This window comes from Pelodiscus sinensis, chromosome 5, assembly GCF_049634645.1.
Source record: "Pelodiscus sinensis isolate JC-2024 chromosome 5, ASM4963464v1, whole genome shotgun sequence".
Lineage (NCBI taxonomy): Eukaryota > Metazoa > Chordata > Testudines > Trionychidae > Pelodiscus > Pelodiscus sinensis.
Window position 1 is genome coordinate 34967509 of NC_134715.1, and position 19996 is coordinate 34987504.

Below are 19996 nucleotides of genomic sequence, written 5' to 3' on the forward strand. Positions count from 1 at the left end.
ATCAGATAATGAGTTAGGAATTGAATTTAACAAGGAGTCCTGTGGCATATTAAAGATTAATAAATTTATTTGGGCATAGGCAAAAATCTACTTTGTCAGATGTGAGTTTTTGCCCACAAAAGCTTATGCCCAAATAAATAAATTTTTAACACTCCACAGGACTTGTTGTTTTGGCAGATTCAGACTAAAAGGGCTACCTCACCGAGAATTGAATTTAGGTGTCCTCACTCTTCATTCCTGTCCTTCCCCCACTGCATGCTGCGTACGTAAACACCCTGGAGATTTGTTTATGTTCTCTGACATAGTTACTATGTCAGACTAAGGGAGGAAGGAAGCAAAAAATACAATTTTAAATCTTTACTGAAATGACAGGTTTAAGATTCTGAATGAATAGGGGGGTTGGCAACTGAAATAAACTGGAGCAGTCACTTTTTACACTAATGATGGGCAATTTGCAGCACAAGGTTCACATGCTGCCCATGTGGGTTCTATGTGTGGTCCCAGACCTTGTTTATTGTTGCCCATGCACAGGGTTGCCCGATTTCATAGGGTTCCATCCACATCCTTTTTTCCTCCTACCTGTATTCCTAAAGTCTCACATTCATGTAAGGAAAGAGCAGGTGCTTGCTAACTGCACACAAGGTTGCCTGTGAGATCCATGTGTTCCCTCTGTAGCCAATCAAAGTGCTAGTATGGTTCAGTTGGCACACCTCACAAAGTCTAGGTATGCAAGCACATTTAGCAAAAATACCCTATCCTGGGAGGGTAGCTTGGTTACAACAATCTTGCACCGCACTAAGATGAAGGGAAACGCATGTGGCCCACACTCCCTAGCCTAGATTGCCCTTCGCTTTATACTGATCTAGTGCATCAACAGTAGGGGGGCTGCTAACTGTTTCAATGCTATATCTGTGCACCAACAAATTTCAGGGGCCCTTATTTATTCACTGGGGTTAAAAAAAACTAGAGCAAGGCCACATATCTAACTAGCCAGAGATCACAGGCAACTGGAAGAAACAAGCAGGTAGGAGGGGCCCGGAGGGCAGCGTGGGGCGTGAAATTAGTTTTCACTCCCACGTTCTGGTACCACACAGCGGCAGTGGGAGGCAGGGACGTGCACTTTGAGAGCAAGAGAGAGCAGGCGGCTTTGGCCAGGGCGCTAGCCACACCCAGCCTGTCCTCCGAGGTGAGGGAGGACCACGCCTTGCTACCCCTCTGGCCTGCCATGTGCGGCGGGAGTGGGGCGCCCAGCACAGCGCGTGAGAGCAGCAGTTCGCCAGCGGCCATTCCCCCTGCGTGGCTGCAGAGCAAAGCCAAGCACCCGCAGCGGGCCGCGCCCCCAAGCCCGGGCACAAGCCTCTCCCCACGAAAGAGGCGATTGGCGAAGGGAGGAGCCTCCGCCGGCCAATGGCGGGGAAGACGGAGTCCCCCATTCGCTGCTCCCGCCTTCTCCTCCTCTGCGAGTGCGAGAGACGCAGAGCAGCGTCCAGCCTGCTGGAGCAAGAGGCGGCGGCGGGCTCTGGCTGGACCACGCTGCGCCCCCACCCGCGCCTCTCGGGCGGCAGCTGCTTTGCTTTGGCTCGTTCTTCTCTGGGCTGCCTGGCTCGTGTCCTCGCCAGCTCGCCCGGGTTGGGAGTGCGGGGGGGCTCCCAGTACCGCCTGCCGCTGCCTCGGTGGGGGCTTGGCAGCCCGGCTCTGAGAAGGCAGCGGCGAGCGACGGAAAGACTGGCAGCGGCCCCGTGTCCCGTCCCAGGAGCAGCTGCAGCGGGTCTAGGGACAGTAGAAGCAACACCGGCATGTTCCTGGAGTGCACCTGGAGGTAATAACCTGGGGGAGGGCTGGGCTCCCATTTCGGCCTTTAAGCCTTGACAGAAAAGTCTCCAAACTCTGTTCTTTGCTACATCTCCTCGTTCCCAGCCTCCCCCTCGCCCCCCTACTAAGTTCTCCGCTGCTTAGTGGTCTGGCTGTGCAACTTTTAGGGCGTATAAACCTCCCCCCCCCCCTTTTAATCTGGTCTGTTCAGACCTACAACTCCTGGGGTGGCTCTGTTGGTGCGAATGCTCTGGAGTACATGCTTTGGGGAGTTCTGCATGCAACGCTTATTTGGTGGGATGTCTATTTATCAGCGTAGTGTATTAACCCCTCAGCTGGCAAGGGTTCGATTCTAAAAACAGCCTTTAAGAAGACACATCCCAAGTTTGGTATCGCATTTGGAAGAGTTCTTATTTATTAGCTTAGTTAGCATCTGTCTTCCTAGTCTGGTACCCAAGCCCGACCTGCAGCTAATAGTTTTTTTCTGTGTGGCACTGTTGCCCTCTAGTGTTTCGGGACATAGAGAGTTACTTGATTGCTGTGTTAGTAAAAATAATCATCATAATACAGTCATAACCCATCAGCTGTTAACATCTAAAATCATGCCAGACCTCTGCAGATTTGGCATGTGCCAAATGTTTCTTTCATATGTCAGAAGTTGTATGTATAGCTGAGAAGTCCTATCAGCCTTTTGAAATTTTATCTAGGTAACATAAGAATGGCTGTACTGGGTCAGACCAAAGGTACAAGTAGCCTGTCTGCCGACAGTGACCAGCACCAGGTGCCCCAGAGAGAGTGGACCAAAGACAATGATCATGCGATTTGTCTCCTGCCATCCTTCTCCAGCCTCTGACAAACAGAGGCCAGGGACATCATTTCTATCCCCTGGCCAATAGCCTTTGATGGACCTAACCTCCATGAAAATTATCTAGCTTCTCTTTAAACTCTGTTATAGTCCTAACCTTCACAGCCTCCTCTGGCAAGGAGTTCCACAGGTTGACTCCTTAAGCAGTCATCCCCTCCATATCATGCAATATTTCTGGCTGGTGTCACTACGTGTAAAATTATACATAAAAAAGCTGAAGTTATAGAGATTTAATAACAAAATGAATAATACTTTTCAGAAAGATTTGGACCGTGTGTTTAAAAGCATAGAAATCAAGGGGGAAAGCATCTTTAGTCCATCTAATCCATTCCACCTTTTCAGTTGGTATGCTTAGAAATGTTAAGTCCCCAGATAGTCATCTGTTTCAGCCCTGAAATTGTGATACTTACATCTTTCAATTACTTTCCCTGACAGTTGATATCACATATCAATATCCTTTTCTGTTAAAGATATCTTCCAAACATATAGACTAAATATCAGCTTTCTTATTTTCCTGAGTGTTCAGTGCTTGACTTTTATGGCAGATTGGCACCAAGTAGTTGGAAGCAATATGTATTTTTATTGGACTCCAAAATATGAGAGTACTGTCATCGGAACCACCATTGCTTGCCAACAAATAGATATGCTTTGTCATTCATTAGTGCACAGAGGTTTGTCTGTTTAGCAACATTAATATAATAATTTTAAAATAACTCTCTAATTAGGCCAACACTTTATTTTCTCCAGGTAATTTAATGATGATCTAAAATGCATTTTTGTTCATTATATTGCGGTTAAATAATGTGACAGTATAGTTTTTAATGTTTAGGCTACACAGTCTGGAAAATATTTGTATTGTTTCTGGTTTTCATTTAAAACCAGGTTTTTTTTATATTGAACTTGAACATTATATTGCAGCTGTGCAGGCAGTGGTCAGCGTGCAATGGAACAGAGCCACAATGATGTTATTAGGTTAGGAGACAGACCTAAAGATTTCTGCAGCTATATGTAACTACAGAAATATGACTTACAGTGAATATTTGTTGGAAAACTCAGGAGGCCTGACTTCACATTATTTTTGTTTTCATAATGCAGATGTCAAAAAGAATGTATGCATTTCAGTAAACAGGAGTATGAGTGTAGCATAACTGTACTGTTCCTACTCAGAGATTAGGGTAACAACATGAGGCTGAGGTAAACTTTAAGTTAAACTAAGTGATCTTGCTTCAAATAGGAAACTTTTATTTTTATATTTTCTCTTTTGGTTTGGATATTTTCAGTTTTTTCATTAATTATGCTGATGAAACTTGATTTGTAATATAGAGGAGCTCAAGAAAAATGTTTCTGGTGGGCTAAAGGATTTGCTGACGGACACTAATACAATTTTAACAGATTGCAGTTTCTATGATGAGAGGGATTCTATTTGGACGTACATTTCTTGAGGAAATTGACCCAAATATACAGGAATGGATTAAGCTAGACTTTGTCACTTCTAAAATACACAGATACTTATTATGAAATGGAATGGCCATGAGTATAACTTTCTCCAGTTACCTTTTTTTCCTATGTGCAGGAGTTGGTCAAATATTAAGATACTTGGTCTAATATTAAAAGCCCTTCTGGGGGGTTGGCCTAGCTTCCCGGGCAATTACCATTCCATACCCATGATCTCCCACTGCAGCTGTGTTCCACTGGAATGATGCAACTTAACTAATTGAATGAGCACTACTGCGTATAGAAGACAGAATTTTCCCAGGAACTGGGCTATGAAAGTTGGTTTCACGAGAGGGAAAAAAAATGGTACTCAGAAGTTAATGCAAAACTTATTTGTTTAACTTAAATTTCCCTTAGTAAGTTCTTCTCACATGCAACAAGTGGTTGCATATGTATCAAAAACGTCTAGCTATTCAAATTTACCTATGGAGAAGAAAGACATAAGTTATCTTTTTATTTTTGGGAGGCCCTGTGATATTGCATGTTAGGAACAATGCAGTAGGGACCATGATTAATAGATTCTGGTATCAATCTGCAGGTGGACATCTCATGAATGCAAAAATGTTTAGATATCAAATTAGGGATCCTCAGACAGGAACTAAGGTACAGAATAGAAGAAGTGAATGGGTATCTTGCGCTACTTCAGACTGAATGGCCAATGGTCATTCAAAAGTCATTGTGTAATATTGTACAATAATGCTCCAAGGCCATAAAATAGTTAGAGACTCTGTCTGTCTGGATATTGTGGTAGTTTTTACATGGGAAGTAAGATCTTCATCTGGTGTGAACCAGCATGGTTCAGTTGAAGTTAATTGGCTTTGTTGGTTATACTAGTTGAGGAACAGTCACAAGTTTTTAGAGGTACCAAACAAAATTAAAGCTCTTCTAAAATCTCAGACTTCTCAGAAGCCTTTTTGATTCCTTATGTACCTCTCCATATGGTTGGAACTCTCTTTTGTTTCTCTTATGAATCAAATTACCACAGTTCTTCATTCAAATAACTCCATACAATAGATTGCTTTCAGGAATATTGTCATTGGTAGTGCATCGTAAGTGTTAGAAACAAAACCAAAAAGCCTGCAAACATTCTACCACTTTGAGGTCCGTTCCAAATGCTCATCTAAAATACGTTATATTTTATGTACATCTTGTATTAAGTTATGTACAGTGCAAAGTATAGTTATTGGCCATTAATTAATGCCTATTTAGACAGTGAGCATGCTGAAAATACTCAGTAAATAACACATTATAATTAATGTTATGACATAAGGGATATTTTCAATCTGTCAGTTGAATTTCAGGTGCAGAAGTCTGGACAGAAGTTTTGTGCCCACATATTGTCTACAAATGTGAGAGCTGTCTGAAAATGACCTTTCCATCTTGCCTCAATCAATCAAAATTGAATGATTTTTGAAAATTCAAAAAAAAATCTTTATCTTATTTCAGATCAGATTAACAGTCCCTTGATTGCTAGCTAGGCTGATAGTAAAGATAATAGCCTAATCACGTAAGGTGCTTGCTATTCAAAAGTGTCCCTGTAACACACGCAGATTGTCATTTAGTCTTTATTTTTAATAGCTGTCTCTGCTTTCTAGAGCTGGGATTCCTCCCATTTCCAGAATCCTGAATAATTTGCCTTTATGCTTTTGGGCTTTGAACTAGGGATGTTAAAAAGTGTATAATCGTTAATCACGTGGTTGACACAACTTTTGTCAACTACACAATTAATCAGTAAGGGGTAGCATTACTACCACTCAATCCTGGCTCCTGCCTGGTCTGACAACTACCTCTGCTGCAGCTCTGCAGTACAGCAGGGGTTGATGCCGGATCCCAGCACAAGCCCAGACTGAGCCAGCCTGCCTGCGCACCAGCTCTTAGTGTCAGGACCCAGCATCAACCCCCGCTGAGAGCCAGCACAGGGGTTGATGCTGGGTCCTGGCTCAAGCTGGGACTAAGCCAGCCTGTCACCCAGCCCACTAGAAGTGTACTTGGGTGGGAGGGAAATATTGCATGTAGTCAATATTGTTAACTCATAAGCAACCACTTATCAGTTAATCGTTTAGTCAACTACTCTATTACATCCCTATGCAGAGTGCAATAGGGAATGCAAGTTTGTTATGCTCCGGTGCAAATGTGAACGAGGTTATGTCCAATTGTGAGTAAAGATAATAGCTAGGTGTAGGCCTTTCCCCTGTGTGTAGTAAGTTTTAATACACTTGTGCACCCCTTCCTTTACTCTCAAGCACATAGGGTAAAAAAGGAATAGATATAGGCAGAGAATGAATTTGTCTGGCAAGACATGAGCTTTGGTTTACAGTAATCCCCATGATTTAATGAGACCACTTTTTCCTAGTCCTGTAATTAAGAAGAAAAAACTTGGGGGCTACATTAGAGTTGCCATTAAAGCAGGATTCTCCTCAGCTCCATTCTACACAAATATGCATATTCCCTAACCATCTCCCACATCCTGCCTCCATTTGCACAGGAAACTCTTCTCAATTCTGCTACGAAGGAAACTTCTGTATGCACACACCCTCATTGCTTTTTACTTTGTGTTTATACTACTTACTTTTACTGTGCATAATCAGACCTATGGGATATAGCTAAAGTTGAGAGAGTTAAAAAGATACTGAGGTTTTTTTTTTATTAACACACCCAATCAGAAATTTGAAAATGTCCTTTCAGTCCTGATTTCAATTAGGAGTTAACCTTGAAGTTTTGCTGTTGACTATATTAGATGCAGGAAACAATCCCAGATTTTTCACTTCTGGAATACCCTGTGGCCTACACTTCATGAGTTCCATAGGAGGAACTCTTCTCATGTCAAAGTTTAGGCTGGTTGGTATCTTACCAGTTTTTAGTGAGGGCCACATGGCTGCCCTTGCTGGTAGCAGAATTGATAGTTTCCTGTGCAAATGGAGGCAGGATGTGGGAAATGGGTAAAGGATATGTATACCTATGTGGAATGGAGCCCAATGAGTCTATTACAGCTGCCAGCTATGTCTTCTAGGGCCAGATTTTAAAAGATAGCTATGTGCCTAAATTTGCAAAATGGCACTTTTGAAAATACCACTAGATGCCTAAGTGTTTAATTCCAATTAAAATGCCCTTTAACAATCTGGGATGTGATCTTTTACTCAAGATGCAGAGTCTCTTAGCTCTTGATATCCTGTGATCGGTTCCTGGTGATGATCAAAGTGATGGTGGTTATACAAGCACACTGGAAGTAGCTGGAATTAAAAAGTAAACACTGAGTTGTTTAAAAGTGCTTATAATCATGAAGAGGGATTAACAGAACTGGTTCAAATATCTCAAAAGAAACTATTGAAGTTCTGAATTGTTAATTTCTGAACCTATACTTAGCAATGGTTTCCCTTTGACCAGCTAGATGAAATACAGTATTTTTATAGATGCAATAAACCTCTATTTTCCTCTCTTTTAGACTATACCTTCTATAAAGCTTGCTGAAGATAGACATATGTGCTGCAATGGTGACATAAATTATTAAGCAGAACTGGAACAAGTTGTTGAAAAGTTGCTGGTTTTTTAAATGCTGCTGCTGTTGGAAGCAATCTAAGGCAAGTGTACAACATGAGTTTTCTCATGAAACTTCACAGACATTTTCAAAGAACAGTTATCTTGCTTGCCACTTTTTGTATGGTGAGCATTGTTATTTCTGCTTACTATTTGTATAATGGCTACAAACAGGAAAATGAACTTTCTGAAATCTCTTCAGAAGTGGAATGTGGTGATCTTCAGCTGCTGCCATACAAGCTAATGGAACTCAAGACAATGAAGCCCATTGATCCCATGAGGACAGATCCTGTAGTTTTGGTGTTTGTGGAAAGCCAGTACTCAACACTTGGTCAAGATATAATAACAATTCTAGAATCCAGCAGATTTCAGTATCACATAGAGATTGCTCCTGGGAAAGGAGACCTTCCAGTGCTTATAGACAAAAATAAAGGCAAATATGTTCTCATTGTGTATGAAAATATTTCAAAATATGTGAATATGGATTCATGGAACAAAGGCCTCCTAGATAAATACTGTATTGAATATGGTGTGGGTATCATTGGATTCCATAAAGGCAGCGAGAACAACTTGCAGAATGTTCAGCTTAAGGGCTTTCCTTTCCATGTTCATGGCAATCTGGGTATTAAGGACTGTTGTGTTAACCCTCATTCTCCATTACTTCATGTAACTAAATCCTCTAAGCTTGATAAAGGTCCCTTGCCTGGAAATGACTGGACAGTTTTTCAGATTAATCATTCGTCCTATCAGCCAGTGATCTTTGCAAAAATAAAGACAGTAGAAAATCTCCCACTACCCAGCACTAAAAGTGCTCTCCATGCTACAGTGGTTCATGATCTAGGGCTTCATGATGGGATTCAGAGAGTCCTCTTCGGCAACAACTTGAACTTTTGGCTGCACAAGCTCATCTTTATAGATGCCGTCTCTTTCCTGTCTGGGAAAAAGCTCACGTTGTCCTTGGATCGGTACATTCTTGTTGACATAGATGACATCTTTGTTGGGAAGGAAGGAACAAGGATGAATGTCAATGATGTGCAGGTACAGTATATGCAAAAGCTTCCTTGTGAATTCTTATTTTTAAATATACAGAAATTAATATTTTAAATCTACCAAAGATGCATATCTGCCCTGCCACTCCAATCTCAAATACATATATGTGTTTGATATGGTAAATATTCTTTGGGTTTTGGGAAGAGAGAATCCTTCTCACTTGCAAGCTTCCAAGTTCTTTTGTGGCAGATGCTATAGCTTCAGGGATGAAGTTAAATCTATAGCCTATTAACTCGCCTTTTCAAAGGTGCTAGGTGAGGCTGGTGGGTCATTGTAGCAGGTCCTCCCACCAATCCCTCAGGTACTGTGGGAAGTGACAGAGAAGGAGCCCCTGCTGCACTTCTTGTTGAAGGTATGTACTCCTGCTTGACATCTCAAGTTTCTGCTTTCCTATCTTTGTAAAAACTGGTTCTGCCATATCCAGAGCCCTCTGCATCTGTGAATGGGAAACTGTATCCTCTTTGTTCCCTTTAACAGCAGTCAAACTTAAAATGGGCTAAGAAATTGCAAAGGATCTGATCTTGCCAGGTGGGAGATACTACATTGGGAATTGAGAGCACTCACGTTTTCCAGGAGGTCTTCAGCACCTCTCAGGATTGGGCCCAAAGACCCCTCTCATTAGTATGTAATACACTGAGCTCCAACCTTTTTTTTGCCCAGGATCTGTCTGCTCTTTCTCTGCAGCCCCGCTTTGCTTGCTCTGTCCCTACCCTCACTTGCTTTCAACTAGGGATGTTAAAATATCAGTTAATTGAATAGTCAAATAACCTCATGAATTCTAATCAGTCGACTATTCTATAATCCCCAGGGGCAGAGCCAGCAGCCAAGGCACTCCAGCCTCACTCCTGAGGAGCCCTCTGACACTCCATGCTGCTGCCTCTGTACCAATGGCAGCAGCATAGGGTGCCAGGTGGAAGCTGGTCCGCAAGGGGAGCCCATTTTAAAAACTAGCTCTCTTTGAGGACTGGCTACCTGTCTCCCTGTACTGCTGCCCCTAAAAGAGGCAGCAGTGTGAGGAGTCAGCAGCCCCCATCTGTGGAGGGGGGGCCAGCTCCCGGACCGGTACAAGCCAGAACTGAGCCAGGCTGCTGGCTAGTCTGCTTAAAAAATGTACTGGCGGGGGCGGGGAAAGGGAAATGCATCATCTATTGCATTAACCTATAAGCTTTTGCTTATCAGTTAATCCACTATACTATTACATCCTTGCTTTCAACAGGCTGGGGCAGGTGATTGGGGTTTGGGGATGGGTGTAGGCTCTGGGCTGGGGACAAGGGTTGTGTGGGGTGGGAGGAGGCTTCAGGCTGAGTCTGAGGCAGGATGTTGGGGTTCAGGAGAGATTAAGGGTGCAAACTCTGGGAGGGAGTTTAGGTGCATGAGGAGGTATGGAATCTGGAAGCAGTGTTCCCTGTAGGATGTGCACTTATGCAGCTGCTCAGGAGAGGTTCAAATGTTACCTAACAGATTTAGCAAAACACCCACAGCTAAGATTTTTTTTTTTTTGGTTGTTTTTGTTTCTCATGGTGGTGCCCATTCCATGCGTGCCTCAGTTCGCATAAATGTATTCCGCACGTGGAAGGAAAAATTTCACACCTGGATGGAAAAGATGAACGGGAACATTATCTGGGAGGGAGTTTGAATGTGGGAGAGAGCTCTAGGCTGGGTCGGTGGGTTGGGGTGCAGGCACTTGGATGCAGGAGGTGGCTCTGGGCTAGGGCAGAGTAATAGAGTACTGGGTGTGGGAGGGGCTGGCCCAGGAGAGGGGCTAGGGTGTGGATTCCCACTAGGTGGCACTTACCTCAAGTGGCTCTGGAGTGGCAGTTAAGCAGGGCTAAAGCCTGCCTGCCCCAAGCCCCTGCCAACTCCTGGAAGTGGCCAACATGCCCCTAGGGGGAACACATGGCTTTACAATGCTGCCCCTCTCCTCAAGCACCCATACAGCTTCCGTTGGCCTCAGTTCCCCATTCCCAGCCAATAGAGTGGTGGGGGCTTGCCTTTCAGGCAAGAATAGTGCATGAAAACCTTTGTCCCTTACCCAGGCCCCTTCTGGGAGGTGTGGAGCTGAGGCAAGCAGGAAGCCTTCCTTAGCAGCAGCCCCACTACACTCATAGACATCGCGATTGATTGAGAGACTCTCTGGGATCAACAAGTCAATTATGATTGACTGGTTGGTGACCTTTGATGTAATACATGTATGTTGCAAACAGCAGGTGAATGAGTTGATGCCAACATAACTATTAGAGAAGGCCACATTGTTAATCCAGTTTTTGAAGTGCTAGGATTTAGTCACACCGTTTTACCCTCCTTCTCTCCATATTTTGTGGTTCTTGCATGCAGCCAAGCTAGTTTTTATAAATCTCTGAATCACTCTGTCACTTGTTGAATTCCCCTGACTTGTGAGTTTTCCACTGTTTTTAGTTCTAAGCACCTGTAATGTGTTGTCTTTCACTCTGTGGTGCTCCACCATTTAATTACAATGGTGGCTTATGTGTGGGTGAGGTTGAATTTTTTAAGCATGTTGTTTTTATGTTATGCATTTTTTTTAAAGAATCTAGTATCAAAACAGATCAGAGGAAACCTTACAAAAACTCAAATGTTTGGTCTAGAAGGTAAAAATGGGGTAAATGATGAAGATATTTGGTAACCTAACTAGACTGAACTGAGAATACAAGAAAATTTGGGAGGTAAGAGCTATAAGAGACAGCGCACGGTTTGGGGAGGGTAATACTATATTATTGGGTACTATTTTGCTAATTTCACTATAATTATTGACATCCCTCTACATATATTGGCTCATTCAATGATTGACAGTTTCACACTTCTTTTAATTAGCATTGACACATTCTCTCAATTTTTTTCCAAAAATGTAAAACAATAACCTCTTGTTATGTTTGTTCAAATTGATATGAAACTGTTGGAGGCTACCTAAAAATGCTTTCAACACATATACTCTATAAGGAGCTACTTTTTTGGATACCTATGAGGTAGGTAAACAAGAAAAAAGGCACAATAATCCCTGTTTGCATGTGGTGTGTGGTTACAGCATTTCATTTTAGTATTTTGAGAACCTCTTCAATACAAGGCTGAATTTTATAGGGAAGATTTAGAACCTGCTGCTGCTCTCACTTCCATTCCAGTCACTGTGGCAAAGCTGCTTTGAAGAACTGAATTGATGAAATGCAAAAAGGAAACTTAAATTAAGAAATAATACAGGCACTTCATGAAAATGAACAGTCAGAAATAGTTTATTTTTTCTTTTGTTTGTTCCTGTGAAGCGAACCTCAACATTACAATTTGGGTTCTGTTAAAATAATAATTCACTGAAGTCAGTTACCAAAAGCAAAAATACTATACAGACATTTAAAAGACATTCCTTGTGAATAAAACATCTTTAATTCTTAAAGAAAATGCAAAAGTGATTAGTCTTGTTACTATTCTGTGGGGCTAGTTTACAAAACACTGCCAAATGGAGAAAAAATGTAATTAATTATATAGAAAATATCAAAGCAGAAATAATTTCTGAACTGGTAAAACAGATTCAACCATTGAAATAGAGATGCTTTTTCAAACAGTTGCATCTGAAAAAAGTGTTCGCTTCAGATCCTTAATCTGCTTAAAGCTAATGTATTCCGTTAAACATGTTAGCACTGTCAGATGCAATGCATCTCCATTACTATTAATATCAAAGGAGTTACCCTCTGCAACACAATGACATGGTGAATGAATGAGGTAGAATTAATTTGAAATAACTGAATATCTGTTGTTGGAAACCATATTTGTGTATAAATGCCACCATATTAGATATGAGGGTTAGTATTTTACTGAGTTCTTCTGTACTGATTGTAGCATAGAGAACTGTGTGCCTCCAGTGTGAAATAGCCTGCTTAATAGGGATGTTGCTTATATTCAGCATCCATGACTAACTCATTTTAGCTAAACTAACAGCATTTACATTCTAACAATGTAGCACTGGAACTGATACTTTTCTATATATTACATTTTCATCTCAATTACAGAGTTCTTTACATAACTTTCCTATTAAATTTAATATTAATAATTTCTGGCCATATTCATTCCTAGTATAACTCCATTGAAGTCACACATTGGGGCCCTGAAACACAAATAGAGCCTTTATTGTTGGTCTGTAGAGCTTGTCATTTTTATTCAAAATATGTTTGGACCTACAAAAGTGCTTTGGAGTAGCTGAGAGTGCAGATAGCCCTATGCCACTCCAGAGATTCCCACACAGTATGTAGTAAAATTTATCTCACTATGATGGGGATCATAGAATGGTGGCAGCATTAGATGTGACACACAATAGACCTTGGAAGAAACTGTTCTGTGTACGTGGGTAAACTTAAACTTTACTTTTTTTTTTCCATGGAGTAATGAGTCTCGCTTCCCTGGACCTTCATCCAAGCATTGTGTGTTCGAAAGACATTACTGCCTAACTCTCTAGTTATTAACTTGTTCAGGATAAATAGAATTTTATTCTTAGTATTTTATTCTGACAGGGCAAGCTAATGTTCTTTCACAAATGATAAGAAGTGACAGATACAAAGGCGGTGCAGCAGACTTGAGGCAGCATGAGTTACAGAAAAGGTGCATATAGAGTCAGATTTTCAAAGAACTCAGTTTAATAATTTCACTTAGGCACCCTTGGTAAGTTACCAGAACAATGAGAGCTAATAGGTACTAAGCACTTCCTTTTGTATGTGGCCACTTTTTGAGGTGGCTAAACAGGAGCTAAGTGGTTTTGAAAATAATTATTATATTGATTGTTTATCCTCTGCTCACAAATCTATAGTTACTATGAGAGGGAGATAAGTGTACTCTGTATATGAAAATGGGGTAGAAGGCATCTCCACTTCAGTACCTGGGATTTAAGGACACAGATAGTGGACACTTCTGAAAAATCTGGTGGTGTGGGCCTGTTTTTGTCTGATGCCCATCAGTACAAAAACTAATGGGCAACTAGGCCTTGCAGTTTTTGTTTTTCCATTTTCTAATAACTTATTGAAATTAACTTACTGTTTAATTTTAGCTATAGTGGAAAGAACACCCAATAGTAATTTTAGCTATTTAAAAAAAAACCAACAAAAAAAACCCCTTTAACACTTTTGAGATTGAGGTTACCTGATCTTTGCTGATGTGTCCGTCACTGTATGACATCTAAGCTAGTATGAATGTAGTTATTTCGATATGGTACAGTGAGGAGCTGTCACTCTGCATCAGCAGTGTCCATCCATCTTTTATTTACTTTGTCACATCTGATATAATAGAAATAATGTAAGTGGAAGAAAATGCTCTAGTAGCCTAATTGCTTCCCACTGAAATAAACTTGGTAATATCACCTCTGTGTTCATTTTCAATTAATTGTTTCTCTTTGTCTCCGTATTTATCTAGCAGAAAGAGGCCATTATCCAGTGACAATGTTAAATTCCATTCACTTTATCTGCTACTTTTAGTAGCCTAAAAGCCAATGCAGTGCAAATAATTCATTTTAATGGACACACAAAGAAAGATTAGGTTTATCTTGGTAGCCCATAGTTATCTCAGTTGGCAGTCTATACATTTATTATATTAAATCTTTTTCATTATCAGTCTAGTGTTTCTCAAACACTGAGATTTTTTTCGAAGGAGATACAAGCAGGAGTGGTGGTGGGGGCAGACATGTTTTTGCAGTGGCATCTGATACCTGCAATCGCATAACCTTTTTTGGCAACAGACTGCTCTTTCTGGTCCCATTCCTGCACACAGACTTTCTATCTTGAAGTTTGATTACATTTTCAGAAAATGAAAAACTATGACATTGTGAAGTGGTGGGAAGTAAAACTTCTGTCTTCTCTCATTGCCTTTCTCTTTCAGAATTATAAATTATGGTACTTTATAAGAAATATGAGACAGGATGGTAGAAAATAGTATTTATCCCTCTGTTACCCTTCACTGTTTTCTAGTTGTCTCAAACTCCCACTCACAAATCTAATTCCCCCCTTTATTGCATATTGATGTTCACATTAGACTCCACTCAGGCATTATTCTTCATATTGAATGTTCTGTAGGCAATATGTACCCTCTTGAGTATTTGGCCCAGCAAAAATAGCAAGAAGATTAACGTGATATTCCTACAAGCCTGATTGATCCATTGCATGTGTGGAGGAAAGAAAATAATTATACAGCTACTGGTAGCAAAGAGAAAAAGGTAATAAATGTTCCTTATGCTGCTGTCATGAGCAGGGGGAAAGGTAATATCTGTGTGTTTGTCATGTTTTTTATGTAGTTGGATATACAGATTTTGGAAAGAAGAGATGGTTATCAAAGTTCAAGCTCTTCTATAAGGCATTGTAGGATAAAAGTGGAGTGAATAAAGAGCAAGCAATTTAATGCTATTCCCTCACATGAAAATGTAGCTGTTCTCAGTCACTTTTTCATGAGAAACAATGTATAGTTGCCAGAAAGACCCATTTTATAGTGACCATGTCCAACTTGCTTTCATGTGACATGTGTCATTGTGTCCTGTTTTATTTAGTGAGTATTGGGGAATGGTGTTCACAATAGACTTATCAAAGGAGGAAATATAAATCTAATCCTGTAAGCCTTCTGTATTAAAGCAATATTAATTCATGTGTCTAGTTCTTTTGAATGTGATGGGACTATTCACAGAGCTAAGGATTGCTCAGCTGAGTATGGTTTGCAGGTTCAAATCCAATGTCTATTATGTGTCTGGCTTCCTTTTACTTTTGGTGATGTTTATATTGTTTATGTATACATTAGAACCTGACAGTTACAAAAACTAGAGTTGCAAATTGACCAATGAACCATATACTTCATTTGGAACTGGAATACACAATTAGGTAGCAGCAGAGGATAAATAAGACAAAGTGGTACCGTGTTAAATGTAAATTACTATTTAAAAAAAAAGGGGGGGGAGCGGGATGGGCAAATTTAAAAAAAAATTAAGATAGGAAAACTGTTTCAGTGCTTATTTTATTTAACTTCCAATGGTTAAAAGTAGCATTTTTCTTCTGCAGAGTAAAGTTTCAAAGCTATATTAAGTCAATGGTCAGTTGTAAACTTTTGAGAGAACAACCACAATGTTTTGTGCGGAGTTACAGACCGCCTCCATGCTTGAGGTGTTCATAACTCTAAGTCTGCATTTCACAGTAGAACCTTAAAGACAAATAGACAAAAAAACCAACAGCTGATACAAGTACAGGAAAAACTTTAGCTTGTAATTTGGTCTATTTAAACAATCTAATCTAGGGGTACCTACTAGGATAAGAGTCAGATTCGCTACTATAATATGGCTCATTTGATCCAGAAACTGCAAAGGTGCCATAATCTGTATGCCAAAATTGAGCCCAAATTTCCACTATCAAAAATAAACACTTTGGGGTGCCCCAGTCAGGTCTGCATGTTTGGAGTCTAAAAGTGTGTGTGTGTGTGTTTGTGTGTGTGTGTGTGTGTGTGTGTCGGGGCATGTAGTAGGTGTGTAAGGAGCATATCGGAAAGGAGTTTCACTTTGCCAATCTGCACTTAAGTAGAATCCAGTGGTGAAAGAGTCCAATGGCAACCCATCTAAGTCCTGTCAGGAGCAGGGCCATTGATAAATCTCAGAAAGCTATCACCATTTCTCTAATGTCCCTCTCATTCTGTATCCCACACTGAACAGTGCTCTTGCAAAGCAGAGAATATTGATCGTAAGAATTTATTCCTGGTGTCCCATAGTCCTCATGAAAATGATCATAGTGTGTCAAATCAATGGTCCATCTAACCGAGTATCTTGCCTTCCAATAGTGGCCAATGCCAGGTATTTCAGAAGAATAAATAGAACAGGCAATCAGCAATTTATTCATCCCTTCAGTTTCTCCCAGCTTCTGGTGGTCCGAGGTTATGAACACCAAGAGCTATCCCTGGCCGTCAATGAGCCTATCCATGAATTTATTTAGGATGGTTTTTTTTTTGTTTTGTTTTGTTTAATCCTTCACATTTTCCCTTCACAGCATCCCCTGGCAATGAATGCCACAGGTGACTATGTATTGTCACAATTTTATGTACTACTCTTATTCCCTGTTAGTCAACTTATTTTCTATGCTGAAAAGTTCCAGTCTTTTTAATCTCGCCTCATACAGAAGCTGTTCCATAGCCCTAATAATTTTTGTTATGATTCTCTGTGTTTTCTAATTCTGTCTTTTTTTTTTTTTTTTTTTTTTTTAGATGGGATATCAAGGTATGAGTGTACCATTCATGGATTTATATAGCTGCATTATATGTTCTGTCTTAGGAACTATTAGGAAAGGGATAGTTATTAACATTTTGCATTTTGACTGCCACTGCAAATGAGCAGATGTTTTCAAAGACCTGTCCACAGTGACTCCAACATCTTTCTTGAGTACAGGCAGTCCCCGACTTACGCGGATCCGACTTATGCACTTACGAACGGGGCTTTCTCGCCCCGGAGGTCGAGGTGGCGGATTGCTACCTGCGAGCTCCGGGGCGAGAGAGCCCCGTTCGTAAGCTGCTCCGGTGCCTCTGGTCTGCTGGAGACCGTCTCCAGCAGACCAGGGGCACCGGGCGGGTTCCCGCGCTTCTGAGGCTTTGCCAGAGCAAAGCCTCAGAAGAGCGGGGAACCGCCGCTGCTGCCGCTTCAGTCTCGGTGCCTGTGGTCTGCTGGGGACCGTCCCCAGCAGACCACAGGCACTGGGACTGAAGCGGCAGCCGCGGCGGGGTCCCGTGCCTCTGAGGCTTTGCCAGAGCAAAGCCTCAGAGGCGCGGCACCCTGCTGCCGCTGCGGCTCTGCTCCCCGTGTCCCTGGTCTGCTGGGGGGGGGGGGGCGCGCAGCTAGTGTGCCCCCCCCAGCAGACCAGGCTTTTGTTTTGGACCCTGGGGCAGAGCAGCTGGGGCGCTGCCGATGGGTCCTGCAGCGCCGCTCTGGGCACTACTGGACCAACCCGGCAGCACCCCAGCTGCTCTGCCCCAGGTCCTGATTCAGCCGCTGCTGGTCAGTTTCAGCAGCGGCTGAATCAGGACGCCTGGGGCAGAGCAGATGGGGTGCTGCTGGGTTGGTCCAGTAGCACCGAGGAGCCGCGCTACTGGAGCAACCCAGCAGCACCCCAGCTGCTCTGCCCCAGGCGTCCCCAAGTCAGCTTCTGCTGAAACTGACCAGCGCTGACTACAGGAAGCCCGAGGCAGAGTTGCTCTGCCCCAGGCTTCCTGGAATCAGCTGCTGATCAGTTTCAGCAGCAGCTGACTTGGGGACGCCTGGGGTTCTTAAGTTCATTCTGTATGTAAGTCAGAACTGGCGGTCAGTTTCAGCAGCGGCTGAATCTGGACGCCAGTTCCGACTTACATACAGATTCAACTTAAGAACAAACCTACAGTCCCTATCTTGTACGTAACCCGGGGACTGCCTGTAATAGCAACTAATTTAGACCTCATTTTGTAAGTAGGGAATATACCTTACAATATGCATTACTTCTTAGCATTTATCAACATTGAATTTCATCTGCCATTTTGCCTCTTCATGCAGTTTTGTGATAGCCCTTTGTAACTCTTTGCAGTCTGCTTTGGACTTCATTATCTTGAGTCATTTTGCAACATCTGCAAATTTTGTCACTTCACTGTTGGTCCCTTTTCCCAGATGACTTATACATATATTGAGTGGCACAGGTCCCAGTACAGAACCATGAGGGTTCTAATGTCAGTATCATCCCTGAGCTGCTGATATCGCTGAGTTCAGTTTCTCTTTTTCTAATGGATTTCTCATACCAGAGCCACATGTCATGTGTTATGTTTTGGGTATGCAGAAGCTATAAATATGCAGATACTCTTACTGAGTGCAGGTGAAAGAGCTCTGTTCCTTTTTGAAACTTTTCTACTCATAGAAACCACGTTAAATTCTTCCTTTTTTTAACGTTACAGCTGTGCCTAGATTTTAGCAACTTCAGAGTATATTTGTTGCCCTGTATATGGTTTCTGAAGTATTGTTCCATCCAATATGCTATAGTTTTACATGAAAAGGTGTTCCTCGATGCTTAAAACACATAATTGAAATGAATTTTGGGGGTAAAAAAGGGAAAGGACTTCCTTGAACACACCTTGTTGATTATTTGTATATCGAGGGGGGACCTAAATATTATTTATATCAGGAGGAAGCTTTCATTTTTTTGTGTTTTAGAGGAGAATGGGTGGGGAAGATGACAAATCTTGAACTCCTGAGTGAATAAACCAGACAGTTTACCAATACCTTCCAGAGAGATGTTATCTGGTGGCCAGGGTATTGAGTGGTCTCTGAGCCCTATCACACCCAAGTCTTTAACTGCTAGGACAAAGTCCCTTCACAGCAGGCAGCCAGGGAGGGTGACGGGTGCCCCAAGAGTCTGCCCTGTGGGGGCGGCACGACTCAACGCTCAGCTCTTACTGCATTTATCCCTGACCGTGGCAAGATAGCCAAACTGGCTATGGTTCTTTTTTATTGTGTTTGGTTCTGTTACAGCAACAGGAGTAGTCAGGTTAAAGCTTAAACAGTTACTATTTTATTGTTACAAGGCAAGCTTAGCTGTTAAATGTTACTGCTGTGTTACAGATAACACAGCCACTACAAAGACAAGACAGAAAAATACAATAAAAGTCACTTAAAGGTACCATAGATCCCTTTTGGTTCTCTGAGCTCTTATTGAAATGCGTGCAAAATAGACACCTAGCAGGTATATTCTCACCCCTGCGATCCTTACTCAGGCGAAGCCAGTGTTCCTCTCAATCCCAATGGGAAGCAGTCGGTACAGGATGAAGACTAGTCTCGGGGGTCCAGTGCTGCCTGACCAGCAGGTATGTGGTTGGATCTCCAATTAGAGTGGGGCAAAGGGCCCCACTTTATACCCCTGTGATCACGTAGACGCTTCTCTTGTCATTAAAATACCAATTAAGTTGGAACGTCCCACAGGGGGTCCAAAGCTTAATTTGCACCTGTGAGGTTGTGGTACCTAAATCATTAGGGCCGGACATTCTTTTCTGATGGGGCGGCAGATTCCTCTTCTGGGATGGTGTGTAGGCGTATCCATTACTGGTACCAGCCAAGGGCAGCCTGAGGCCCCGATCATCTGCTGGCCCAATTGCCGCTATTATCTGGTTCCTGTCTAGCATCCAGGGCCATAGTTATTCCAGCACCTCTGGAGGCCCTAGAGCCTTTGAAGACATGGTTTTGTGGGGGCGGAGGGGTTCTGTCTGGCTACAAGAGACCTCCAA

General features: G+C 42.1%; 1 protein-coding gene across 2 annotated transcripts in view; it reads left to right on the plus strand.

The window, feature by feature from the left end:
- Positions 1-1053: 1053 nt before the first annotated feature.
- The window catches only part of LOC102459910 (bifunctional heparan sulfate N-deacetylase/N-sulfotransferase 3), a 126500-nt gene continuing 107557 nt past the window's right edge, over positions 1054-19996 (plus strand). For both annotated transcript variants that reach the window (XM_006112612.4, XM_006112613.4), the window contains exons 1-2: positions 1054-1819; positions 7614-8743. In XM_006112612.4, coding sequence (XP_006112674.2) covers positions 7763-8743 — 981 coding nt within the window. In that variant the 5' untranslated portion in view covers positions 1054-1819; positions 7614-7762. The remainder of the gene's footprint in view (positions 1820-7613; positions 8744-19996) is intronic.